The sequence below is a fragment of the Gymnodraco acuticeps genome, unplaced genomic scaffold (assembly GCF_902827175.1).
Source record: "Gymnodraco acuticeps unplaced genomic scaffold, fGymAcu1.1, whole genome shotgun sequence".
Taxonomy (NCBI): Eukaryota; Metazoa; Chordata; class Actinopteri; order Perciformes; family Bathydraconidae; genus Gymnodraco; species Gymnodraco acuticeps.
In genome coordinates this window covers 75,720-100,190 of record NW_022991977.1, presented here as the reverse complement: position 1 = coordinate 100,190, position 24,471 = coordinate 75,720, and the positions used below count along the sequence as shown (strand labels likewise).

Genomic DNA, 24,471 nt, shown 5'->3' with positions numbered 1-24,471 from the left:
CCGCATACCGCCGATGGAACTGCTGGTGGCAGCCCACCTCCTACCGAGGATGGGCCCGTCACCAAGCAGGAACCCCACGCTGCCAGCGAAGGTGGACCGTTTGACCATGACTGAACGGTCCTACAGAGCCGCAGCGTTGTCCGCCAGGGCTCTGAACGTTTCCTCACTGCTAACCGCATACCAAGCGGAGCTCTGTGAGGATATGTCGAGTAATGGTGGACCGGCCGTTCTGGACGAGTTGGCCGCGGTCACAGACATTTGTCTCCGTGTCCAACGCTGCGCCGTCCAGGCCACGGGCAAAACAATGGGGATCATGGTGGTGCAGGAAAGAGCTAGATGGCTCAACCTCACAGACCGGGAAAAGGAGGATGTGCTTGACATGCCCATCGTTCCCGAGGGGATTTTCGGCTCCGCTCTTGCCTCCATGCAGAGGAGATGCGAGTCGAAAAAGAAGGAGGACGAGGCCCTCCAGCTCTGCCTCCCTCGAAGGGCCCAGCCGCTGCCTTCGCAGCGGCAGCCCTTCGTCCAAGCTGCCCCGAACCCTGCTCGGTTAAAAATACCGAAAACGCAGAGGTCGCAGTCCGCCCCGAGTCCCCAGCCCAGGCAGGGGACGATGGCGAGCTGGCCTAGAAATTCTCCGGTTCCGGCTACAGCCCAGGCGCAGCCAACCCAGAATTTCTGCCAGCAGTCGAGGAAGAAGAAGCGAGCGGCGTGACAGCCCCTCCTTCTCCCCTCTGTGACAGAGCTGGAAGTCTACGGTTCCCCAGCTCTAAATGTGTTCCCGCCGCCTCGAGAGATGCCTCAACACCATCCTCAAGTCCGCATAAACACATGTCACACACTTATTGATTTTTCTGTCATAAAACATTTTCCGCTGACGCATCCAGGCTTCGAGCCAAGGGCGCAGCTCAAAAAAATGAAAAGAAAAACAATAAAAACAATAAACAGTCCGTCAACTGTTCCCCTTCTGAGAGCAGCTACGGCCTCTCTCAAAGGGCGGACAATTGACGGGTCTGTGAAGGCACCACCGTCACGCGCATGCGCAGTGCCGGCTGGGGCTGTAAAGGCACCACCGTCACGCGCATGCGCAGTGTCGGTGGGGCTGTAAAGGCACCACTGTCATGCGCATGCGCAGTGTCGGTGGGGATTGTCGAAAAAGGGCACCACTGTGTTCAGACACTAGAGGGCCCCATAACACAACAAATAGAGACTCAGAGGGGAAGAGACGTGACATCTCCACTGGCTCTAAGGAGCATGCAGTGGAAGATGCTCACATAATCTGCTTGGGTTTTCAAGACAGTAATACGGGGCTACAGACTCCAATTCGCTGTCACCCCCCCTCGCTTCTCGGGCATTCTGCATTCGCAGGCCCGAGGAGAGTCAGCCCATATTCTGGAGAAAGAGATTTTCTCTCAGAGTTAGGGCGGCTTCTATTCCAAGTACTTCCTCGTTCCCAAACGGGGAGGGAACGGAATTCGGCCAATACTTGATTTGAGGGCTCTGAACAAATATCTAAAAAGATATAAGTTCAGAATGCTCACTCACACACACATCTCTGCTGCGGCTCGTGCGACAAGACGACTGGTTTACATCAGTCGACTTGAAAGATGCGTATTTTCACATCCCAGTATATTACCCACACAGGAAATATCTGAGATTCGCATTTCAGGGGATCTGTTATGAATACAGAGTACTCCCCTTCGGTCTGTCTCTCAGTCCAAGGGTGTTTGTACGATGTACGGAAGCCGCGATAGCCCCATTAAGACAACAGGGTATTCGCCTGGCGACCTACCTGGACGACTGGCTGCTTCTCGCACAGTCGGAGCAGGAGGCTGTTACGCAGACACATGTCCTCGTAAAGCACCTGCTCAACCTGGGTTTCATAATAAACACAGAGAAGACCATGTTGTGCCCCGCGCAGACTATACTCTTCCTGGGTTTACGCCTGAACTCGGTGCCCTTTTCAGCTCGCTTGTCAGCGGAAAGAGTGAAAGCTTTCAGAGCTTGTCTCGCTCTTTTCCAGCTGCGCAAACATGTTCTCTTCAGATCATGCCTGCGATTGCTGGGGCTCATGGCGTCAGCCATCCTGGTCGTACGACTGGGACGCTTACACATGAGGGAGTTTCAGCGCTGGGTGGCCGCCCTAAAACTAAACCATCACTAAAGAGTGATGGTTACTGTGAAATGCGTAATGGCACTGCGCCACTGGCTGCACCCGACTTTTCTAGTACGAGGTGTGCCTATGGGTGCTGTCCTTTCACGGAAAGTGGTCACCACGGACGCATGTCTGACAGGTTGGGGAGGTATTTATGAAGGTCGCCCGGTGAGGGGTCTCTGGAGCAGAGACCTCCAGCGGGCGCACATAAATTACCTGGAGCTTTTAGCTGTGTTTCTCACCCTAAAACACTTTCTGCCTTTCCTCAGGGGACATCACGTCCTCGTGAGGACAGACAATACGACCATGATATCGTATATTAACCGCCAAGGGGGTTTGCGTTCTCTCCAGTTACACACACTGGCGCGCAAACTGATCCTATGGAGCGGTAGACGTCTCCTCTCTCTGAGAGCGACGCACGTACCGGGAGTGATGAACCTCGGGGCAGATCTACTGTCCAGAGGTATACCACTTTATGCAGACTGGACTCTACATCCAAGGATTGTGAGCCAGCTGTGGGTGCGTTACGGCAGAGCCGTGGTGGATCTGTTCGCATCGAAAGACAACGCTCAGTGTCAGCTGTTCTTTTCGATGCGCGATCTAAATGCACCGTTAGGCGTGGATGCACTCGCGCACGATTGGCCCCCGGGCCTTCTGTACGCGTTCCCACCCCTGGCTCTGATACCCCCAACTCTGGCCAGAGTGAGAGAGCAACGCCACACACTTATCCTGATAGCTCCGCACTGGCCAGCTATGTACTGGCTAGTGGAGATATATCAGCTGCTGTGCGGGCAGCCATGGCAGCTCCCACTACGCAGGGACATACTGTCCCAAGCGGGGGGGGCGATCTTTCACCCACACCCAGAGCGCTTGGCTCTATGGGCCTGGCCCGTGAGTGGTACAATCTGAATACAGTGTGACATGAAGCTGACCCTGGCAGCTGCCAAGCGAGCCAGTGGCACTCATGCACTATCTGTACAGTCTTCATGCACTCAGTTCGCCCCAGGGCAAACAGAGTGTGGTTGAAGCCCAACCTTGCCTTTATCTTAAGGCGGTTGGTTCAGGTACCACATTTGACATTGAGGCATCCTCCCCGCCACTGTATTCCTCCGGGGAACAGCGGCCGGATTTGCCGTGTCTAGCCCGTGCTGTACGCACGTACAGGGACAGATCAAGGGTGCTTCGTCATAATGACCAACCCCTTGTGTCCTGGGCTAACCCTTATAAGGGCAAGCCTGTTACTAAGCAACGGCTCTCCCACTGGTTTGTGGAAGCAATTGATTTGGGGCCCATACGAGTCAGAGTTCGCAGGCACCCTCGGGTCCGCGAGCTCTTTCGACTCAGGGTCTGGCTGCATCCTGGGCTCTGTCCAGGATGTCTCCCATCCAAGACATTGGTGCAGCGGCGAGCTGGTCCTCGCCGCTCACTTTTGTCCGCCTCTTAACAGGTTGGACGTTCTGCTCCCAGTGTGACTCAAGCGATGCTGGGCACCTGGTTGAGTCAGAGCTCTACCTGTTAAGTTCTGGTTGGTTTGGTGATTTTCGAGATAAGCTCGTCTGACAATACGGGAGCTACAATTTCCCATAGTGAGACATCGAACGGAGTGTTATGAATGAGAACTATAGGTTACTTACGTAACCCCAGTTCTCAGAGTAACATGAAATGAGATGCTCACCAGACGGCCCTCCTTGCTATGGTGAAGCGAGAAGAGGTGCTTATTTTGAATGACGCATGCGTCGTGGCGCAAGCTACTTATAGGGGGTGAATTCCCTGACGCTGACGTCAAGATCACCAGCCAATCAGGATTGGCGTAATGAGATTTATGCTTCTGTTTGCTCCGCGATGAGGCGCATCCCATAGTGAGACATCTCACTTCATGTTACTCTGAGAACTGGGGTTACGTAAGTAACCTATAGTTTCAGAAGCTGTTTTAGTTCAATATATTATTAAAAGCAACCAAAGTTTTTATGTTTAATAAATAAGGTGTAAAGCTATTGCATTAAAAGATCAAAAGGAAAATTAAGAAAAATGGAAGAAAACCAAAAGGAAAATTCAGATAGTACAACTTAACAATATATTGATCTTGATGTTATTGTAACACTGTAATTCTGCTATAAATTCCCATTTTCAAAAAATGTACCAGTAATCTGATTAAGATTTTTCTTTTTATCCTTTTTACGTTATCCTGTAACATGTAATCCATTACTCTCTGGTCTAAAGCCTGCTCATACAGGGCAACGGAGTCATGTCCTTAGTTGATGCAAGTAACACTTGGATTGGTTCATCAGATCTCCTTGCAATGCATTAGTATACAAATGGCATTGCATAAAGCTATTATTGCAAATTGTGGCACAATTAATGATGCTGCTCTAATAGGGTTGGAAGTAACAGCTTTCGTAAGTTAAGTCATATGTGTGTTTGTTTAGCAAAACAGAGTTCTGGTGTGATTTGAAATCACTGTGACTGAATGACTGAACCTATGAGTGATGCCTTTCCTTATTCCTGACAAAATGCCTGCCTTTAGATATTCTTTGAGCTCACACAACAGTAGACTGAAACTAGGTGAGGAGAAAAGCTTTTATATGCATGCCCTTGACTCTGACTGTGTGTGTGTGTGTGTGTGTGTGTGTGTGTGTGTGTGTGTGTGTGTGTGTGTGTGTGTGTGTGTGTGTGTGTGTGTGTGTGTGTGTGTGTGTGTGTGTGTGTGTGTGTGTGTGTGTGTGTGTGTGTGTGTGTGTGTGTGTGTGTGTGTGTGTGTGTGTGTGTCTCTCCTCTCAGGTACTACGCTGACATCAACCGCCTGCCTGCCATCAGTGATCAGGATATGAATGCCTATCTGGCTGAACAGGCCCGCCTTCACTCCAGTGAGTTCAACATGCTCAGTGCCCTCCATGAGATCTACACTTACGTCAGCAAGTACAGCCAAGAGGTGAGGCCCAGTCAACACTCTGTAACATGGGAATGTGCTGGAGGGGTCCTGATGGTGTGGTTAGCCGACTGAAGTTGGAATGTTTGTATGTATGTTAAAGCAGCTATTCTTATAGTGGCAAATAATAAGATGACTATGGGTGTTTTAAACGACAGTTATCATGAGACTCTGAATCTTGGTTAAACCCGTTATACGCTACGCACCAAACTGCAAGAAATTCCCAAATTCCTTAAAAATACTCGTGAAAATTACCTCAGTAAATATTTTCCTGACGAATCAGAATCAGGTTTGTTGCCTGGTGTATAGTGGTGCAAACATAAACACAGTATGAGGAAATAAGTTGTAAGAGAATGATCATGAATTAGAGGGATTCAAAAAAGTTGACATTAAAAAATAACAACAAATGTTTAATATAAATATACAATATCTAATAACTAAGTACAGTGAAAATGTGACAAAAGACAGTTTATATTTTTGTTTAATTGGAGGGCTGTGCAGATTTGAAAATAGGTAGTGTTGTACAGAAATAGAGATGTTCCGATCCCGATCCCCGGATCGGATCGGCCCCCGATACTGGGTTTTAAGGTGGATCGGGATCGGCAGATCCAATTAAATGTCATGGCCGATCCATAGTTAATATTTCCCATGATTCCATTGTTACGTTGTTACGTTGTTTGTCGTTGTTGTTCTATTGCATCAGCCGCCATTATCGAGTTGGAAAAGTGGAACGGACACATATCGTTAGCTAGTTAAAATGTCTGCAGTTTGGCATCATTTTAAAATAACTACAAGTGAGTCGCCGACTGCGACATGCAAAGTCTGTGGTGTGGAAGTCTCACGAGGTGGTGCTAACAGGGTCTCCTACAACACCACAAACCTAATAAAACATCTTAAAAAGCACCACCCCGACGAACACGCCGCCTACTGTAAAGCGACAGCGTCTGCGACTGATGGACTCCATCAACAAACACTGCGGGACAGCTTGAAACGAAAGGCTTTACTTCCTCGAGACTCCGAGAGATTTCGCAAGATTACTGAGCTGATTGTGGAGTGCATAGCAGGGGACGACCAGCCAATTTCACTTGTGGAAAACTCCGGTTTTTGTCGTCTAATAAATTATTTGGGTGCCTGTCTATTTCTTAATGTATACGAAATTAAATGCTGTTTGCCAACACAAAAAGTGATATCGGAAATCGGTATCGGAAAACCGGTATCGGGAAATATCGGGATCGGATCGGAACCTATATGAAACAAACAGCATTACAAACAAACATGAAAATATCGGAATCAGATCGGAAGCTAAAAAATGAGATCGGGACATCCCTAGAAATAAGCTAAATATTCGAAGTGATAAACAGTGCTCATAGTATCAAAAGAACAAGATATTGTTCTGATGATGTATGGTGAGTTTATTGTGTCAATCTGCCAGGTCGCTATCACGGGGTGTTTCTCAATGTCGAGTACGCTTGCTTGGTAACACATATCTTGCGAGCGCCTTGCTTCAGAAGCGAGACAAGAATACTTCCTAGCCTCGGAAAACGAAGAGTGGAACAGGCTAGCAAGTGTGCGTCATATGAGAGGCCCCGCCTTACATTTTCCGCCACAGATTTGGGGAAATTGGTCCGTGCGCAAAGCATTGTGGGGATTTTAAGACCGCGGAGTCTACAAATGTGCAGCCTCGAAATTACGAATTACGCCGGGCTCGGTAGAATTCCAAGTATGCTGGACATTGGAACAGTCCTTCGGCGGCACTCGATGACGTAGTATGCTTGAAATAGTGGCTCTGGTGCAGCTTTACTCGAGATTGAGAAACACCCTTGGTGTTCTCAGGTCCTTGTTTTCGCAATGTGCTTTCAGTTCATTACAGTTCATTGATAAACATTTCAATTGCCCTAAAATGTTTGGCAATGTGTGGCAACATGATGACTCGATCTATTCTTGTTCAAAGTATTGGCCTATAAAATGTCTGAAAGAGTGAAAATCACAATTTCCCGCAGTCCAAGGTGGCATCTTCAAATGTCATGTTCTGTCAGTTGAAAGCCCAGAAATCTAAGATATGAGGATATTTCATCTACAAAGATATAACCTGGAAAAGCAGCTACTGCATGCATTTGAGCAGCTGGAACCGGTGAATGATGGTTTTGCTTATATGTTTACACATATGCACCAACTTCTGATCAATCAAATGATACATTCAAATTGACAATATATTAGGAGCTAACAATCAAGTGCAGCCACATGTACAATACTATTAAGTGTGGAAGTTGTTGGTGTTGTAAGTCTGTTTTTTCTGTATTTGCATATTTGTATGATTCCTATTTCTGAACAATAAGCCTCAGTTTCATAGTTTGTGCCCTTGTGTGTGTTTTTGTGTGTTTTAGATTATTGAGGCACTGGAGCAGGATGAACAGGCCCGGAAGCAGAAGCTGGCATACAAACTGGAGCAGATCATCGCAGCCATGTCTATAGAGAGCTGAGACACCTCCATACAGACAGACACACAAACACTACAACACATACTTTAACCCATTTGAGTCTTAAACCCATCAGCAACACACGTGGTACTCTCATGCACACGTGAACACACACATACAATCACACCTAAGCACCTATACACACACACTCAAATCCTGATGTACACTGTCATTGCAGACTCAATGGACCTATTGTATAAACAAACGAAAGAGATTAATACACGCATACAAATGTACATACACACTCCGCAGCACACAGATCGTCCCAAAGCACGACTTTTGAATCCCATGTCATCGTTTTTTCAGAAGAAACTCCAGCAGGCAAACACCCAACTTCTAAAACGCTCCTATAGAGAGACACAAAGACGATTTGGGCCATCACGGTTGCTGAATTTGCAGCCAATTCTTTTCCGCTGGGTAATGGTTGTCTTTGTAGTCGGTGCTTATACTAAATGTGTGTGTGTGGCATGGCTGGAGCTCTGAAGAGAACAGCACTTAATAAAGAATGACTCAACTTGAAAAGTCACTGGAGGAGCTCAACAAAGACAGGAGCCAATTTAATGGGATGGCACGTTTGGCGAGACAGGATTCAAAGTACTTTTTATATGTCAAAGATGAAGGACTCTTGTTCGCAGTACATATCACGGGCTTGGACTGACATCGCTGTTTGGAGCAGAGATGTGTAACTTTGTGTTGCTAAGCCTTTCCCTATTGCCTTTCAAAGGCTTACTAAAGAGAAAACTAAAGACTGTGATGCCATTACTTTTCATTTCCACACTTGAAGCTCCCTGTCCTTGTTTTAAATGAAGATTTAATGAATCGCAACTCCGCCAGGGATTGAACAGTACACAATTTGGCATTGAAAAAGGTGAGGGTCTGGCTCTACAGCACTGCAAACCTTCAAATATGAAATATATGTAGATATATTTCAGGACCAAATCCCGGGGTTTTTGTGCCAAATATAATATGTCTCATGTTTCATTCATGTTAAATGCTCCCGTAGAAGTTATTAATAATACATGTCATTGTACGGAAAAGATCCCATTTAGGATAGGACATGTTGTACAGTGATGATCTATAGACCACCAATTCAGCCGTTCAAAGATAAGTGGAGACCAAATTGAACTGTAGCAGAAAGCATGATTAATGATGCTTTAAGTCTGATCAGGAATCAGATTAGCCAAGCCCTGGCCAACAGCACCCCCCTCCCCCTCCCCTGTCTCATCAGTCATTGTTTACATTAAGCGCGATACTTGAAATTCACCGAGTGTACGAGATATTAAGAACACCTGCTGCTCCTGTGAAGTAATCCGATCAGATTAAGTTTGATGAAGGCTTTGATGCCTTATTGATCCTCCCAACATTTTTTATTTTGAACATAACCTGGAAATGAAATGTAAGAAACTCGCTGGGAGGAGTTTTCTCCCTGGAGATATTATAAAGTAGGTGATTTTAATATTTTGTCCACAGAGTGGATATATGATTATTGATACATGTATTTGGATCAGCATATGGTCCTGTTGCTTCACAGCTCTTAACATCCTTCAGCATAAACTTCACGTGTTTTTTTTTTGCGTCCATATGTACATTTGACCTGATTGCTTGCTTTATCCTTGCTGCTGTATTTATAGAGTGCCATATCTTAAACTGCAAACGATTATCATGATGAAAAATCCAGTCTGAGGCATTGCGGTCATTCAAGGTTTTTAGTTTTGATTGTTTGTATTTCACCCATTGCAATGCTGAAATATGAACTTATTTCTGTGCTTTAGGCTGTTTCATCGCTCAATGTAAAAGTCACATGGACTGTCTATCAGTGTCTTTCCGGAGCGAGCGCTGCTCCTTTTACCATTTCAGTATCAGTGGGGTTAATGTGCTCCCCACAGGACCTTTATTCATGCTAATCTAGAAGAGCAAGATACAATTATATAAATAATAAATACATTTCCTGTTAAGTGTTGAAATATGGCAGAACTCATCTGTTTCATGTGTGGTTTGATGGTGATAATTTATAAATGTGTTGTGCAATACACTGTCAGACATTTAAACTGTAATGTTTTTTAAACTATATATTGTTGTAAAAATATTGTACATAAAAAAACACTCCTATTTTGCAAGCAAAAGATTCACTTTGTACTGTTGTTATACATTAAATGCGCAGCTGATGAAAAGGATTTTCGCCTGGTTTCTTTTCTGGTGATGCGAAATTCTGAATAAAGCCCTTGTTGAATAAACTGTAAAGCTTTTTGACCTTATAATACTACATTATACTAATACAATGAATGAATACAATGTCCTTGGCGTAGAGCAGTTTGGTGGAGAGATGATTGTCCAAAGCATCTTAAAGGAATACTATTCAGGAATACTGACTTTCTATGTTGTTTACTTCAGAGACAAAGGTCTGCTGTTGTGAGAAATGACGTCAGTTCCGAGCCAATCTGAACTCTGCCACACATGACTGGATAATCTATTCTTATTATGTTAGTGGACCACTAGCATGCTAATTTGACAGTTAAGCTATTATTGGCTTTCCTTGAAAGGGTTTTTCTTCAACATTAACATAATTGTTGGACACATACACAAACGGCATTAGCCATCCTCTGACATCACCACCCGCACGCTTTAATCCAGTTTTGTATCAATGAATTGCTGCAGGTCTCCCTTGAAAAAGAAATCGTTGATCTCAATGGGATTTTCACCTGATTAAATAAAGGCTACAAATGAGGAATCCATTATCCAAGAAAATAGTAACCAACTGATGCTCCAACATTATTCATCATAAAACAGTAAAGTTGTGAAGAGCTTTTTTAAAATATAATATTTTTGGTGCTTTGGTATGTTTTGGTGCTCAAAATGTAATATTTGAACATAAATTAACCACACATTTGGGGACATTATAGTTTATAATACAAGTGTTATTTGAAAAGATTGTATTTGTTATTGTGCTTTCTTTGCTTTCGCCGGCCAAGGGACTACAGATATGATTTAGCTTAAAACCAACATTTGATACGGTCCAACAAAAATTGTGACAATTATGTTTAGAAGTGTCCACGACCCCTTCTAATTTAATAGATATATAAGAAACAATGTATTTTTATAGAAAATTGCACACACTTTTCATTTGGCAGAAATTGGGCGATGTGCTACCAGGTTGGGTTAACAGGTAAGGTACACAACATGTACCAATGTGTGACGGAGCGGGTCACAGAGTGACTGACTCCGCCACTGACAGCCGACACACACACACACGCACCACACACACACCAAACATTTCCTGCTCTCTTCCGTCAAATGAACCATGCAATTTCTTATTTATTTTTACTTTTGTTAATTATGGGGAATGATTGTGTTAAGAGGTAGTTAACCTGTTTATGTTTGGGTCGGATTTGTATGTTGAAATGTGGTTTTGAGTTGATTGTGTCACCTGTTGACGGTGAGCCTGTGGGAGGGGCCATGGGTTCAAAAGGGACGGTGTTGGTTCCTTGTTTTTTTTTTGGACTGTGTCACTCTGAAGAATGTTGCAGTGAAGGCAACAGCTGGGACGTGTTCGGGGGTTTGTTGCAGAGAAGGCAACAGCCAGAACACGTTTACTCTGAAAGAGTGATGAACGGCCTGTTTTTGTCTTTTATTTTGTTTGTTTATGGTATGCTGTTTCGTATATTTTTTGTTGCTGATATAAATAAAGTTTTTTTAAGCTTAAACAACCGACTAAGCCATGTATCGAATGGACGAATTGAACCCCGTCACACAATGGAACAGTCAATTCATACCTTGTTTATAATAAAGTACAGATAGTGGTATAATTAATTCCGGAAGTAACGTTGTTTGTGGAAAATGTTTTTTGCAATCATACAAAGGAAAGCTGGTGTTTACAAATGCAGGAAAGGGTATATTTGAACATGCCTAGTCTGGCCAGAGTAGCACATTTGATATCAAAGAAGAGTTGAGCTTGTGAAACAACAAAGAAATATCCTGAAGGACATAAGCTTCCCTTTGAATTTTATGAAAGACAACAGCATGTGATATTTACACTGGCGTCATACTGTGACAGTATTTGGTGTGGCATGCGAGCAGCATATAGGAGCTGTTATGTGTTTGTGCCCTGATCAGGCGCTCCTAGTGTGATGTGTCATGTCTAGCTGTAGTTTCCTGTTATGGTTTTGTAGTCCTTATCGTTTCCCCTCCAGGTGTACCCATTTGTAATTAACCCAGGTTTGTCTTGTCTCGTCATTACCTCATGTATAAGTATTCTGCCTTCCCCTTTGTCTGGTGCTGATCCTGTCTGTGCAGTATGTGTTCTTGTCTGTCATTACTTTATATTTCCTTTGTTCAACCATGGTGGTAATTATTAATTAAATTCTTTTTTGATTACTTCGGCTACCGTCTCCTTTATTATGTTGCCTTGACTCGACATTGAGCCTGCTAACAGTCAATGGTAACGTAATATGGGGGCTCGTGCCAAACTGATTTGAGCAGGAATTTGGTGGTGGCCGCTGAGCTTAGTCCACACTTTGAATTATGGTTGACATTGTCGTGTGTGTGGCCCATGTTTTATACCCTCTTGGTAAATAATTCTCCAATAAGGAGCGTTTTCATCCAGCTAGGGCAGCTGGACCATTTTCTATGGTTCCTTCCTTCGCCTGGTAGACATACCGTCTATGCTGGTCGGGGTAGTAGGAAGACCCTGTCAGGCTCCTCCTAGGCCGGCGTATGTCAGCTAGTTAGTTATATAGGGGGTCTGATAGTGAGGGATGGAAACGTTTAAGGGCTTTAGGTTTTTTTTTTTTTTTGAACACACGACAGTTGTTAATCTCTTGCGAATAATTTTGAGTGTGGATGCTTCAGAAGGTCATACTGGTGCTCTTCTCTATTTAGTGTATAGCGGTAGGGGAGCGGTGGCCAGAGTTATTAAGAACAGGCTGTACAGACGTGTAGGGTGAAGCCGGTTTTTTTTTTTTTTGTGTATATGTTAATTGGTTGGTCGTATATGCTGGTGGAAGCGGGGTTGGTTCTTTAGTTTCTTCCTTCTCCGGTGCGACGGTACTAGGGCAGGTATGCCTGTGAAGGTATGTGATTTTGTGGCTAGGCCAACGGTCAACTTGTTGGGCTTGTGCACTAAGGAGGAATTATCAGGGATAGCAGAGCATTACGGTGTCAGGCTTGCCCCGAGCATGAAAAAGCAGCAGCAGCGGTTAGCGCTGGTGGAGGCTTTGACCGCCAAGGAGGTTATGGAGTGCTCTGTGGGCAAACCTGAGGAGGAGGAGGTAGTCACATGTGACCCGGTTTCGGAGAACCAGGTTTTGCTGAGGAAGATGGAACTAGAGTTTAAATTCGAGCAGCTGAGACATGCAGAGCGGTTATGCGCTCGGGAAGCGGAGGAGGCAGAACGTGGGCGCGTGCATGAGCTTGAGCTTGGAAGGCGCGGGGTAGAGGCGCGGGCAATGCATCTTGAAGCTAGGTTCGATGCTACTAGGCACCTACGTCTGGTCCCGCAATTTTCAGAGAAGGATGTTGACAAATATTTTTCTATGTTCGAAAATATAGCCACAACTCTGAAATGGCCTAATGACCAGTGGACATTACTTCTCCAGAGCGCACTCACCGGGAAAGCACAACACGTTTACGCGTCACTTTGCCCAAACACCCAGGATTACGCCGTGGTGAAGGCTGCTATCCTTAGGGCTTACGAGCTTGTGCCGGAGGCGTATAGGCAGAGGTTTCGCGCTCTTAGATAGAACAATGTGCAGACCTACGTGGAGGTTGCTTACGAGAAGGAGCTGTTGTTTGATCGTTGGTGCGCGTCGGAGAAGGTGGACACTTTGGTTAAGATGCGGGAACTCGTGCTTCTTGAGGAGTTTAAGTCCTATTGTTTGCCCGATAATGTGGCGATGTACATTAATGAACATAAGGTGACTGAGTGCTCGGTGGCTGCGAGCCTTGCGGATTAGTTCGTGTTGACGCACAAAGTGCTCTTTGACAGACCTAATTATCCCGTGCGCAGTGTGGAGAGTAGACCGAGGTGGGGCTTGGGTGACAGGCCTGTGGCCTCTGGCGGTGGCAGTGTGGGCGAGGTTGCTGAGCGGGGAATGAGGGGAGAAATGCGTGAGTGTTTCCACTGTGGTAAAAAAGGCCACATAAAGGAGAACTGTTTTGCCCTTACCCGTCCCAGTAAACAAATATCGTTGGTAATAACACCCACACACACATCTCTGAGTAGGGATGCCCAAAGGGGTGAGGATATGAAAGCTTACTTACCGTTCATCAGTGAGGGGCTTGTATCCTTGTCCGGCGAAGGGGTGAAGGTTCCTGTGACCATATTAAGGGATACGGCTGCGTCCCAGTCATTTATTCGGAGAGATGTGCTGCCTTTTGACAGTGGTTCAGAGGTGGATGCTGGGATAACTGTCAGGTCTTTTGGGATGCATGTCATGGAAGTTCCGCTTCACACTATCCATCTTACATCTGAGTTGGTGTCGGGGCCAGTGGTAATTGGGGTGGAAAATTGTTTTCCTGTCGAGGGCGTGTCATTAATCCTCGGGAATGATCTGGCAGGGGGTAGGGTCCTCGTGAAGGCAGATGTGACTTGTGTGCCAGCAGAGTCTGGGGCGGTGGATGTCCTGGCGGATGCGTATCCGAGGGTGTTCTCCTCATGTGCAGTCACGCGGGCCATGGTTATTAAGGCTCTGGCCGAGGAAAAGGACGACGTGGACTTGTTTGATACCATCATAGCGACTGTTAACGGGTTGCCTGAGTGTCGTGACCCACTTATGGATAATCCCCAGGGTGCAGTACCACGGGAGCCTGAGGTGGAGGGGGCGCTCCCGGGGCAACCCGACTTGTGGTCATTGTCTCAGCTTGTTCCTGAAATTGCCCCTCTTGAATGTGATGCTGTTCTTCCATCTATTCCAGCCGGTCTCAGCCCTTTACTGCCCTCTACTTCCTCGTGTGAGTCTGCCAGTAGCGCGGCTGGGTTTTATTTTGCTCGCGAGGAGCTTATCGCGGAACAGGGTAGAGATCCAGGCCTGTCAGGCCTTTTTGCGAACACTGTGGGAGTGGGAGAGAGTGAGGTTTCTAAAAGTTGCTATATCCTGAGGGACGGGGTATTGCTGCGTAAATGGTCTCCTAGCCTCGACGCGTCAGCGGAGAATGATTGGAATGTGGTGACGCAGGTTGTGGTTCCGTTTAGATACCGTCACGATATTCTGTGTTTGGCTCACGATCACAGGCTCGCAGGACATCTGGGGGTCAATAAGACATATGATAGAGTGCTGCGTAAACATTTTTGGCCAGGGTTGAAACGGGATGTGGTGCAGCACTGCAGGGGTTGTTCAACGTGTCAGGTGGTGGGTAAACCTAACGGGGTCATTCCACCGGCGCCACTCTACCCTATCCCGGCAGTGGGGGAACCTTTTGAGAGGGTTATCATTGATTGTGTGGGTCCACTCCCTAGAACCAAGGCAGGTAATAGCTTTCTTTTGACCATTATGTGTGCCAACACACGGTTTCCGGAAGCGATTCCACTGAAACGGATAACGGCCAAAACAGTGTCACAGGCCTTGGTGAGGTTTTTCCCCGTTTTTGGTTTGCCTCGCGTGGTACAGTCCGACCAAGGTACACATGTTTTATCCCGCATCTTCTCGCAGGTTTTAAAGCAGCTGGATATATCGCATCGTTTCTCTAGCCCATATCACCCACAATCCCAGGGGGCTTTGGAAAGGTTCCACTCCACGCTAAAAACAATGCTTCGGGCGTTCTGTCGTGACACGAAGGACGACTGGGATGAAGGGGTTCATTTAATGTTGTTTGCCGCAAGGGAGGTGGTGCAGGAATCTTTGGGATTCAGTCCTGCAGAGCTGGTATTTGCGCATTCGGTTAGGGGGCCGCTTAAGCTGCTGAGGGAGAAGTGGTTGGGGGAGAGCGAGCCGAAGAACCTGTTAGACTATGTCTGTGGCTTTAGGGAGAAGCTGAAGAGGGCATGTGAACTAGCGAGGACAAATCTGAGTGACACACAGGGGAGGATGAAGGGCTGGTATGACAGGAAGGCTCGGGATAGAACGTTTGTGCCAGGGGAGAGGGTTTTAGTGTTGTTGCCTGTCCCAGGCTCCAGCTTACAAGCACGGTTTAGTGGGCCGTACCTGGTTAGAGAGAAAGTAGGGGATTTGGACTACCTGATCGAGACACCGGATCGTGGGCGGAAGACTCGCTTGTGTCATGTTAATATGATTAAGCCCTATTATGTGAGGGAGCCTCTGGTGAATCCTATTGACAGTATTGTTGTTCCCTCTGCGAGTGTGTCCACTGTGCCGGTGTCAGTTTGTATGTTGGCCCCATCTAGCGTTGATGAGAGTAATGACAGTCTTTGTTTTTCAGAGGGGGTTGGAGAACTGGAAGATGACGTCATTATTCCGTCCAAGGCGGTCGTGGAGCGACGGTTGACAAACACAGTCATTGATCACTCTTGACTGTCATCTTGGCCATTTATCAACAACGCAGCGAGATGATATCAGGCGTTTGGTTGGGTCTCATTGTGAGCTGTTCTCCGATATTCCTTCGCGCACTAACGTATTACAACATGACATCGATGTGGCGGAGGCATTACCCATTAAACAGCACGCGTATCGCGTGAATCCATATAAGCGGGCGCGGTTACAGAAAGAGGTGGAATAGATGCTCACTAGAAATATCGCTGAGCCCAGTTTCAGCCCTTGAAGCTCGCCGTGCTTATTGGTTGATAAGTCAGACAAGACAGATAGGTTTTGTACGGATTTTCGCCGGGTAAATAACGTGACTAGGCCTGATAGTTTTCCATTGCCCAGAATGGAGGACTGTCTCGACAGGGGGGGGGTGCTATTTATCCATGGGGTGGTGTGGGGGTTATGGCCGTCCATACCGGTGCTGTTAGTACAATTCGTATTTTTTATTGTGCTAACAGTATTATTGTTTCTTGTTTCCTTCTTCTGTTTATGTTCATTCCCCCATTTCACCTTGGGGTTATGGACATAAAGTTGGGTGTGGGGGTGTTATGTGTTTGTGCCCTGATCAGGCGCTCCTAGTGTGATGTGTCATGTCTAGCCAACACATCCTCACTCCCAGGTCGGCCTATGTTGACGTTATGTCAAGTCCCCTGTCGGCTTTTTCCAACGCAAGGGTGGGGGGCCTTAGCGTCCATTTTCAACGCAAGGGGGGGGGCCCTTAGCGTCCATTTTCAGCTTTCCGGGATGTCCATATGCTTCTATAGACGCTCATGGAAGCACGGCATTCGTTTGTGTCGGCTGCCCTTAAAGGCAATGTGAGCGTCCATTCTCATTGGATAACGGAGAATTGTATACCCGGAAGTAAGTATTCCCCTTACTGTCGATTGATTTTACAGTGATATCTGCACTACTCATCGACTAAAAAACACCAGATTATCCTTGTTAATTACACAACATTGATTGGTTTAAATTGTGTGCAATGCTTTTGTATTTTTCCCCTTCGATTCGGAGAAACAAATATGTTTTCGGAGTAAAGGATGGCAGAAGACACTACACTACCCAGAATCCCCAGCTATCGTTTGGACTACACCATGTGCTCTGTTTGACGTCACGTGATCTTCAAATTTCTCCCTGAAGAAAAAAAAAACAAGGCCGAACTTCGTTTTATTCTCGATGGAAAATGCCTATTTTAAAGTTAGTTTGGCCATTAAAATGCGTTTTGATGTCATTTGATGCGAGAAATATGAGTTGTTATTTCAGATTATGTGTGCAGTGGATGTACATGATCTTTAGTTTGCTAGTTATTACGAAGATTACTTCAGGAAATTGCGTCCATAACGTTTTCATTGTTACCAAGGTGGTTGCTAGGGACGCTGCTATCGATATTATTTCTGTTATGTTGTGTAACTGTTTAATGGTGTTATCTTTATTGCTACCCCCTTCCCCGTCAATGTATAGTGTTGGTCCACAGCGAAAACATATTAGTTTAACAAAATCCGCATCTAAAGATAGCCTACGTTATTTTCCCCTGTGCAATTCCAGTCTCACATCTCACAGCACATCGTCATTAACAAATAACGGAAACAGACCGAAAACATTGAAAAAAAATACAATAATACTTTATTCCGAGTGTGCTTGCTTTTCTCTTTGGAAGTCATCACATAACGGCATTGTAATACACGGTTCGGCTGCATTAAATATTACATATCTGCCGTAGTTCTGTATTTATAGAGCCCTGATGAGAAGACTTCTAGACAAACATGAGGAACTGAAAACGTGACGTGGATCATAAATATATCAGCCATTAAACAACATCTTACATTTCTTTTCACACAATACGTCTCCTTGCAGTATCAACACTAATTCGGCTGACTTTTATATTTGATCCAATTGGTAGATAGGCTGTATTTACACCATAAAGGTGATATAAAGGGACACCTAGTGGTTAAAGCATGTTATTGAATTTCATTATTTTTATCATAATAGGATCCCTATAAAGTATATTAATTACTCGTTATTCTCTACTAATAGTTCATTAAAGACTGTATATAATGACTATTTTGCACATCCCTTTCAAGATTTTCTAAGGTTTATTGACATATCATATAGGCCTACACAACTATGGTGTAGTTATGCATTGAATGAAAAACTTGGGTCGCAGGTTCCTCAATAGTGCATAACAAGACATCTATCAATATGTGTGCGTACCTCCAGCAATGTTAACTATGTTGAAGCACTTATTTTTAACTGATATTATACATAATGTATTATACTCTTATAAGATGTATGTAGATATTTCATCTCCGACCTTGTCAGGTATTGAACAATCAATAAATAAAGAACACAGAATTGTTGAATATAAAACACAGAATTTGTGTGATTATACTAAATGATTTACAAATAAACACCACTGCATATTTAACTGTTACACATGCTGATGTAACGCAAATGTTCCAACTTGAGATCAATAAAGTATACCTTATCTTAAGCTGATCGATGGCTATACTGCCATATTTGCAAAATGTGCCTCTGAACCTTAACAAGTGCATGTTTCAGGCTTATCAATTAATGTAATGTAATGTAATGTTATCAATTAACAACAGGGGTCACAAACATAAGACCAGCTGTTAAATAAAGCTCTTCTGACCTTAGCTGGCATGTGTGTATATATATATATATATTAATGCTGCCCATTATGGGCACAAGCAATTTTCACCCATTTATTAATTATATGTTTTAAATGTGAGTGTTTCCTATCCCCTAACCTCCAGGGATGTACACAGTTTAATACTGGCAACTTCTTATTATGGGAAATACGAAAACGTCTTTTAAAACTACAACTCCCAGTAGAGACGTGCCATAGATACAGAACATGTTGCGAAACAGAATAGCCAGCATTTGTAGTTCTGGGGACAGGGTGGGGGAGGGGGGACGCGGTGGACCCGTTCAAATCCAGTTTTGGACAGTCTGCGTGGTTCCATCCCATTTCAAGTGCTGTTCGAGGCTCGGCGTAACCCTCGGAGCACACTCTCCAATCACAGAGCTTGAGGACTATCACGGGGTTTGTCAAACAGAGCACATGGTGTAGTCCAAACGATAGCTGGGGATTCTGGGTAGTGTAGTGTCTTCTGCCATCCTTTACTCCGAAAAAACATTTGTTTCTCCGAATCGAAGGGTAAAAATACAAAAGCATTGCACACAATTTAAACCAATCAATGTTGTGTAATTAACAAGGATAATCTGGTGTTTTTTAGTCGATGAGTAGTGCAGATATCACTGTAAAATCAATCGACAGTAAGTGGAATACTTACTTCCGGGTGTACAATTCTCCGTTATCCAATGAGAATGGACGCTCACATTGCCTTTAAGGGCAGTCGACACAAACGAACGCCGTGCTTCCATGAGCGTCCATAGAAGCATATGGACATCCCGGAAAGCTGAAAATGGACGCTAAGGGCCCCCCCCTTGCGTTGAAAATTGACGCTAAGGCCCCCCCCCCTTGCGTTGGAAAAAGCCGACAGGGGACTTGACATAACGTCAACATAGGCCGACCTGGGAGTGAGGATGTGTTGGTCTAGCTGTAGTTTCCTGTTATGGTTTTGTAGTCCTTATCGTTTCCCCTCAGGGTGTACCCATTTGTAATTAACCCAGGTGTGTCTTGTCTCGTCATTACCTCATGTATAAGTATTCTGCCTTCCCCTTTGTCTGGTGCTGATCCTGTCTGTGCAGTATGTGTTCTTGTCTGTCATTACTTTATATTTCCTTTGTTCAACCATGGTGGTAATTATTAATTAAATTATTTTTTGATTACTTCGGCTACCGTCTCCTTTATTATGTTGCCTTGACTCGACATTGAGCCTGCTAACAGTCAATGGTAACGTCATAGGAGCTCATGAGCACTTGCCATAAGTAGCGCAGGATTTATTATTCATGTTTAACCCTCGGGGCTGTGGGCAAGCAGAGCAGAGGGGGGAGGAGGGGGAGGACTGCATCTCTCCCAACATCCAACCCAAGCTTTACCTGTCAGATCCACGTGGGGGTGGTATCAATGTATCGGAGGGTCCTCTGTACACCTGCCAGGCTATAACCCCTCGTCTTTCCTCTATTCTCTCTTTGCTTGTCAGAGTGCCAATCAGCAGCCAGACATTCCCCCTCACTTGCTTCACACACGCAGAGGAGGATCATTAGGACTCAAACCTCCTCTTCTGACAGCAGAGCGAGCCACGGGATATCGTCTTGATGGACACCGTGGTTGGATGGTGCCTCACAGGTTTATGGAGCTACTACAGCCATTAGAAAGCCATTATTCTCCTATCAACCCCTGACAGGTGTCACAATATCTCCATCATGCCTTCGCCAATGATTGATGTCACTACATTGTAACGTACAGTAAAATAACAGCGCAACACACTTTTCTCATTTCTGTGAGATCGCTTGTAGAACTCATCCTCAGCTTCTCCTGCTGCTCAAGATATTTCATTCAGTGGAAAATTGACCTTACACACAGACTGCAGATCTTGAAGAATAATTCAAACTGTGGCTCTTACTGTGGAGTGAATACTGAATGGAAAAAAGGCCTTGGATTTTCTATACACCTTCAAAAACCCAACAGAGGCGCCTTTCAATGTCCTTCAGCTCACGGTAGCGAGTGGTTAAAGGAATATATGTAAATAGAAAAAGGGATGGACACAATAACAGGAATGCTCACGATATGTCTGTCACAAGGCGAGTGTTTAACAAGAAAATTAACTATTAGTCAACTCTGACATGTTTAAGATTTCCAAAACTGAGCACTTTGAGCCAAATTCCCTGGTTTCATACCCTACATTTTAGGACTCTATCCCTTCCTTTGTTATATATATGCGTAAATGTAATGTCTGTGGGTTTAAGACTACTGGATTAGGGTGGCCGACAAGTGCAAACAAGCTACAAAAAAATGTCCATTGCGAGAATCCCGCTGCACTTTCAAAACAGATTTGCAAATAAAAAAACACTACTTTGGCAAAGCACATGCAAATGAAGAAACATCTTCAGCAACTTGACAACACATGCGCAGCATTTAGAAAACATTCACCAACTTCAGAAACATGCGTAGCTTTTACTAAAATCACTGCCAACACAAAACCCTGTGAATAAAAAAGAAACACTGCAAGAAGCTCAAAACACGAGGGAAACGGGGAAGCCCACAGCTGGGACCGGAACGCTTGTTGACATTCTGGGATTATAATGTTGGCATACTGTCACTGTTGGCAGAGTGAGATTGTTTCATTATTGTAAGTGTTTTGTCAGTATTTTTGAAATGAGGAGGTTAGCTAGCTATCGAGCTTACAGTAGACCTGCAATGAAATAGGAAGGAATACTGCGATCACATTGTGAACATAAGCCAATAAAACGTACATTTTAGGTAGGTTATTGTGCTAGATTGCATTTTAACTGAACATACACATCTTTTTGTAAACAGTGGATGCTTTTCCTTGGTGGCTTTAAGCTGGGAAGAAATCCAGCATCCACTATCAGTAGGTCCAAATACAAATGTGTGGTACCTTTGTTTTTTTCTTTCCATAATGGACACTCCCATTACCGGACAATCAGGCTTCAAATTCCCTGAAGCACCTCTGGAACGCAGCCTCCAGGCGATGGAGGTCTGCAAGCATCAGTCTCCTGCTGCTTTAATTAAGTGCAGACTGCCTTATCAGAGCGCACACAATCAAGCAGGCTCTGATATGTTTGTTCTTCCCAAGGACAAAAGACAGCTGTCTAAACCAGGAAAGCAATCCCAGATGACTGTATAGAATACATCTCAAGGGACCACAGCTCAGCCTCTATCAGTAACAACTTGTTTCAGGATTTATTGGATGAGCTAAACCATGACGGCATTTTATTTCCCCAATTTGCTGTAGTAATTTATCTTTTGTCCACTAGCAACGACACTTGCAGACTCTGGCATAACTGCCTTCATTATTTACCACCCAAGTATAAAAGCTGAATTCTTTATATACACTCCGGTTGAAATGCTTCCAGTTCCACAAAAATATACAGCATGAACAATAAATTAAGGATTTAATGATGTGCTGGTGAAGCTAATGTCCAGGAGGTTGATTCGCAACACTCCAGTCTAGTGGTGCCATCTACTGGCCAGAGTTATTATCACAGGCATGAAAGAGAGTTTTTATTTCTTTCACTGTTAATTCATCTGTTTGAGCACATACTGGGAGAGGGAGAAGGATCATGTGACAGGCCGTGAACATGTGGTGCATGAAGAGGACAACAAGTGTCTGTTTTAGCAGAGCCGTGTGTGTGTGTGTGTGTGTGTGTGTGTGTGTGTGTGTGTGTGTGTGTGTGTGTGTGTGTGTGCGTGTGTGTGTGTGTGTGTGTGTGTGTGTGTGTGTGTGTGTGTGTGTGTGTGTGTGTGTGTGTGTGTGTGTGTGTGTGTGTGTGTGTGTGTGTGTGTGTGTGTGTGTGTGTGTGTGTGTGTGTGTGTGTGTGTGTGTGTAACATCTGCAGAGCCATGTGGTCATTGAGGTCATGACCTTTCTAAACACAGGCTTTAGTCAAGACACAGACCTATTCTGAACCCACACTCTGCCCTTAGAATGTGAAGGACTAACACCGGGGTAGACCTTGACACCAATTTCGTTTTGAGAAGAAGTGACTTCATCTTCCTTTCCTTCCAATTTATTTTGTCCTCTTCCCGCTCATTGGAGGGCAGAGACCTCGCTGCTCAGCCCACGGAGGTAACGGTCAACATTTGCTGCTGTTTGAAATTAAATCCCCTCCCACTACTCCCCCCTCCTCCGCCCCTCACTTTCCCTCCTTCTCCAGCACTCCTGAAATCACTCCAAGACAGGCTCCCTCCTTTGTAGCCAATCGGTAAGCTTGGTGGGATTTATGGCACCCATTTAAAAGTGTATTCCAACTTGTATGTGTTTTATGGGATTGTGTAGGCTTGCGTATGTGTTTGTACAAATAAATAAACCAACATTTAATTAAAAACACCCTCTCAGTAAGAGCTTTAATTAATTAATCTAGCAGCGCATGCCAATTTCTCTCCTCGTTTATTCATTAAGTCAAAGCAGAACCATGAATCTCAATAGATAATATATATTTTTAAATTATGAATGGGGGCAAAGAAATGGTCTTCACACAAAAGATCGTCACATTAGACAAGATGCCGTTTTACAACTTCCTGTCCTATGTCCTGCCTGGGGCTCGAATGCTCCGCTGCTGGTGAACTCTTGCTCTCAGACAGAATAACAGCTAACACTGAGAAACGTATTGAACTATAAACAAAAGTCACTGTCATAAGATACTGAACTTACATGCATCAGTAAGGGCGGCTATACATTCTGTGAAAAATAAGTCCTTTGAGAATATGACCTATGGAATATTCTTCTAATTAGCTCTCTAGTTAGTGAGGAGGATCTGACTTTTAAAGCAGATTCGTCAGCCAAGCCTCAGCGATCATTGGGTGTCCAATTAGCTTAAACTTCCATGACCGCAAAATAAGTCTTCATAGATAAAACACTTCCAACCTTTTGTCTAAAAGACATCCCAGAAGTAAAATATTACAGTAAGATTCAAGCTATGCTGTTACTTTCATCTGCAGTTTGGCTATCTTTACCTCATTATCAGAATCAGAACTGCTTTAGTCGTCCCACAGAGGGGACATTACGTTACAGCAAAAGTATCAATATATAGTATAGAGACTAAATGAAATACTATTAAATAAAAGGCATGCATAATATTAAAATATGAAATGTTGTTTTCTGTTCATATTCACAGAAAGCACAAGATGTGCGCACGTTTTTAAATACACTTTGACAGAAAGAAGAAGACAGCGAGTAATGGAGTTATACCAATTGTTTGGCAAGTGCTTAGGATTTTTGTGGTCTTAAAAGTATAGGGTGGTTCTAAAGGGGACTCCTTGTGAGAAAGTACAAGCACAACACTTTTTTTAAATATGAAATGAGGTTTCCTTTATTCTCCTGAGACACTACTCCATACATTTTAGAAATCATTAAAAACACAATACGGTGAGTCTGCACGGAAATGTAAAGCACAATCCTCATATCTGGTTGAAACGCATTTGCAAGCTAAGCGAAAACACACACTGCTGTCAGAAATAATCTACAGCACCGGCAGATATATGATGATGGCAATGTACTGTTACTGAAGAAACACGGCTGCAGCTGAAAGAAAGAAATGGGGGCTATGTTTTTAAACTGCATAATCTTTAACAGATGTGCAGAACAGTCAATATACTATAAACAAATAAAGCCATATGAAGCAAAGGCCTATAGGCTTTGAATCACAGGATGCCAATAGTAGAAATGCATTCCAGATTTGCTTTATGTAAGGTTGTTGGAGGAATGCTCGTGCTGTCTGCGTTAGTTTCCTGCTCTGTTACAAGTTATTCAGTGACACCTTATCTGAAACGTC

General features: G+C 44.5%; 1 protein-coding gene across 2 annotated transcripts in view; it reads left to right on the top strand.

Moving 5' to 3' along the window:
- plxna2 (plexin A2) overlaps positions 1 to 9,732 on the top strand; it is a 93,015-nt gene extending 83,283 nt beyond the window's left edge. For both annotated transcript variants that reach the window (XM_034200993.1, XM_034200994.1), the window contains exons 31-32: positions 4,934 to 5,084; positions 7,466 to 9,732. In XM_034200993.1, the coding sequence (XP_034056884.1) occupies positions 4,934 to 5,084; positions 7,466 to 7,561 (247 nt within the window). In that variant the 3' untranslated portion in view covers positions 7,562 to 9,732. The remainder of the gene's footprint in view (positions 1 to 4,933; positions 5,085 to 7,465) is intronic.
- Positions 9,733 to 24,471: the final 14,739 nt, after the last annotated feature.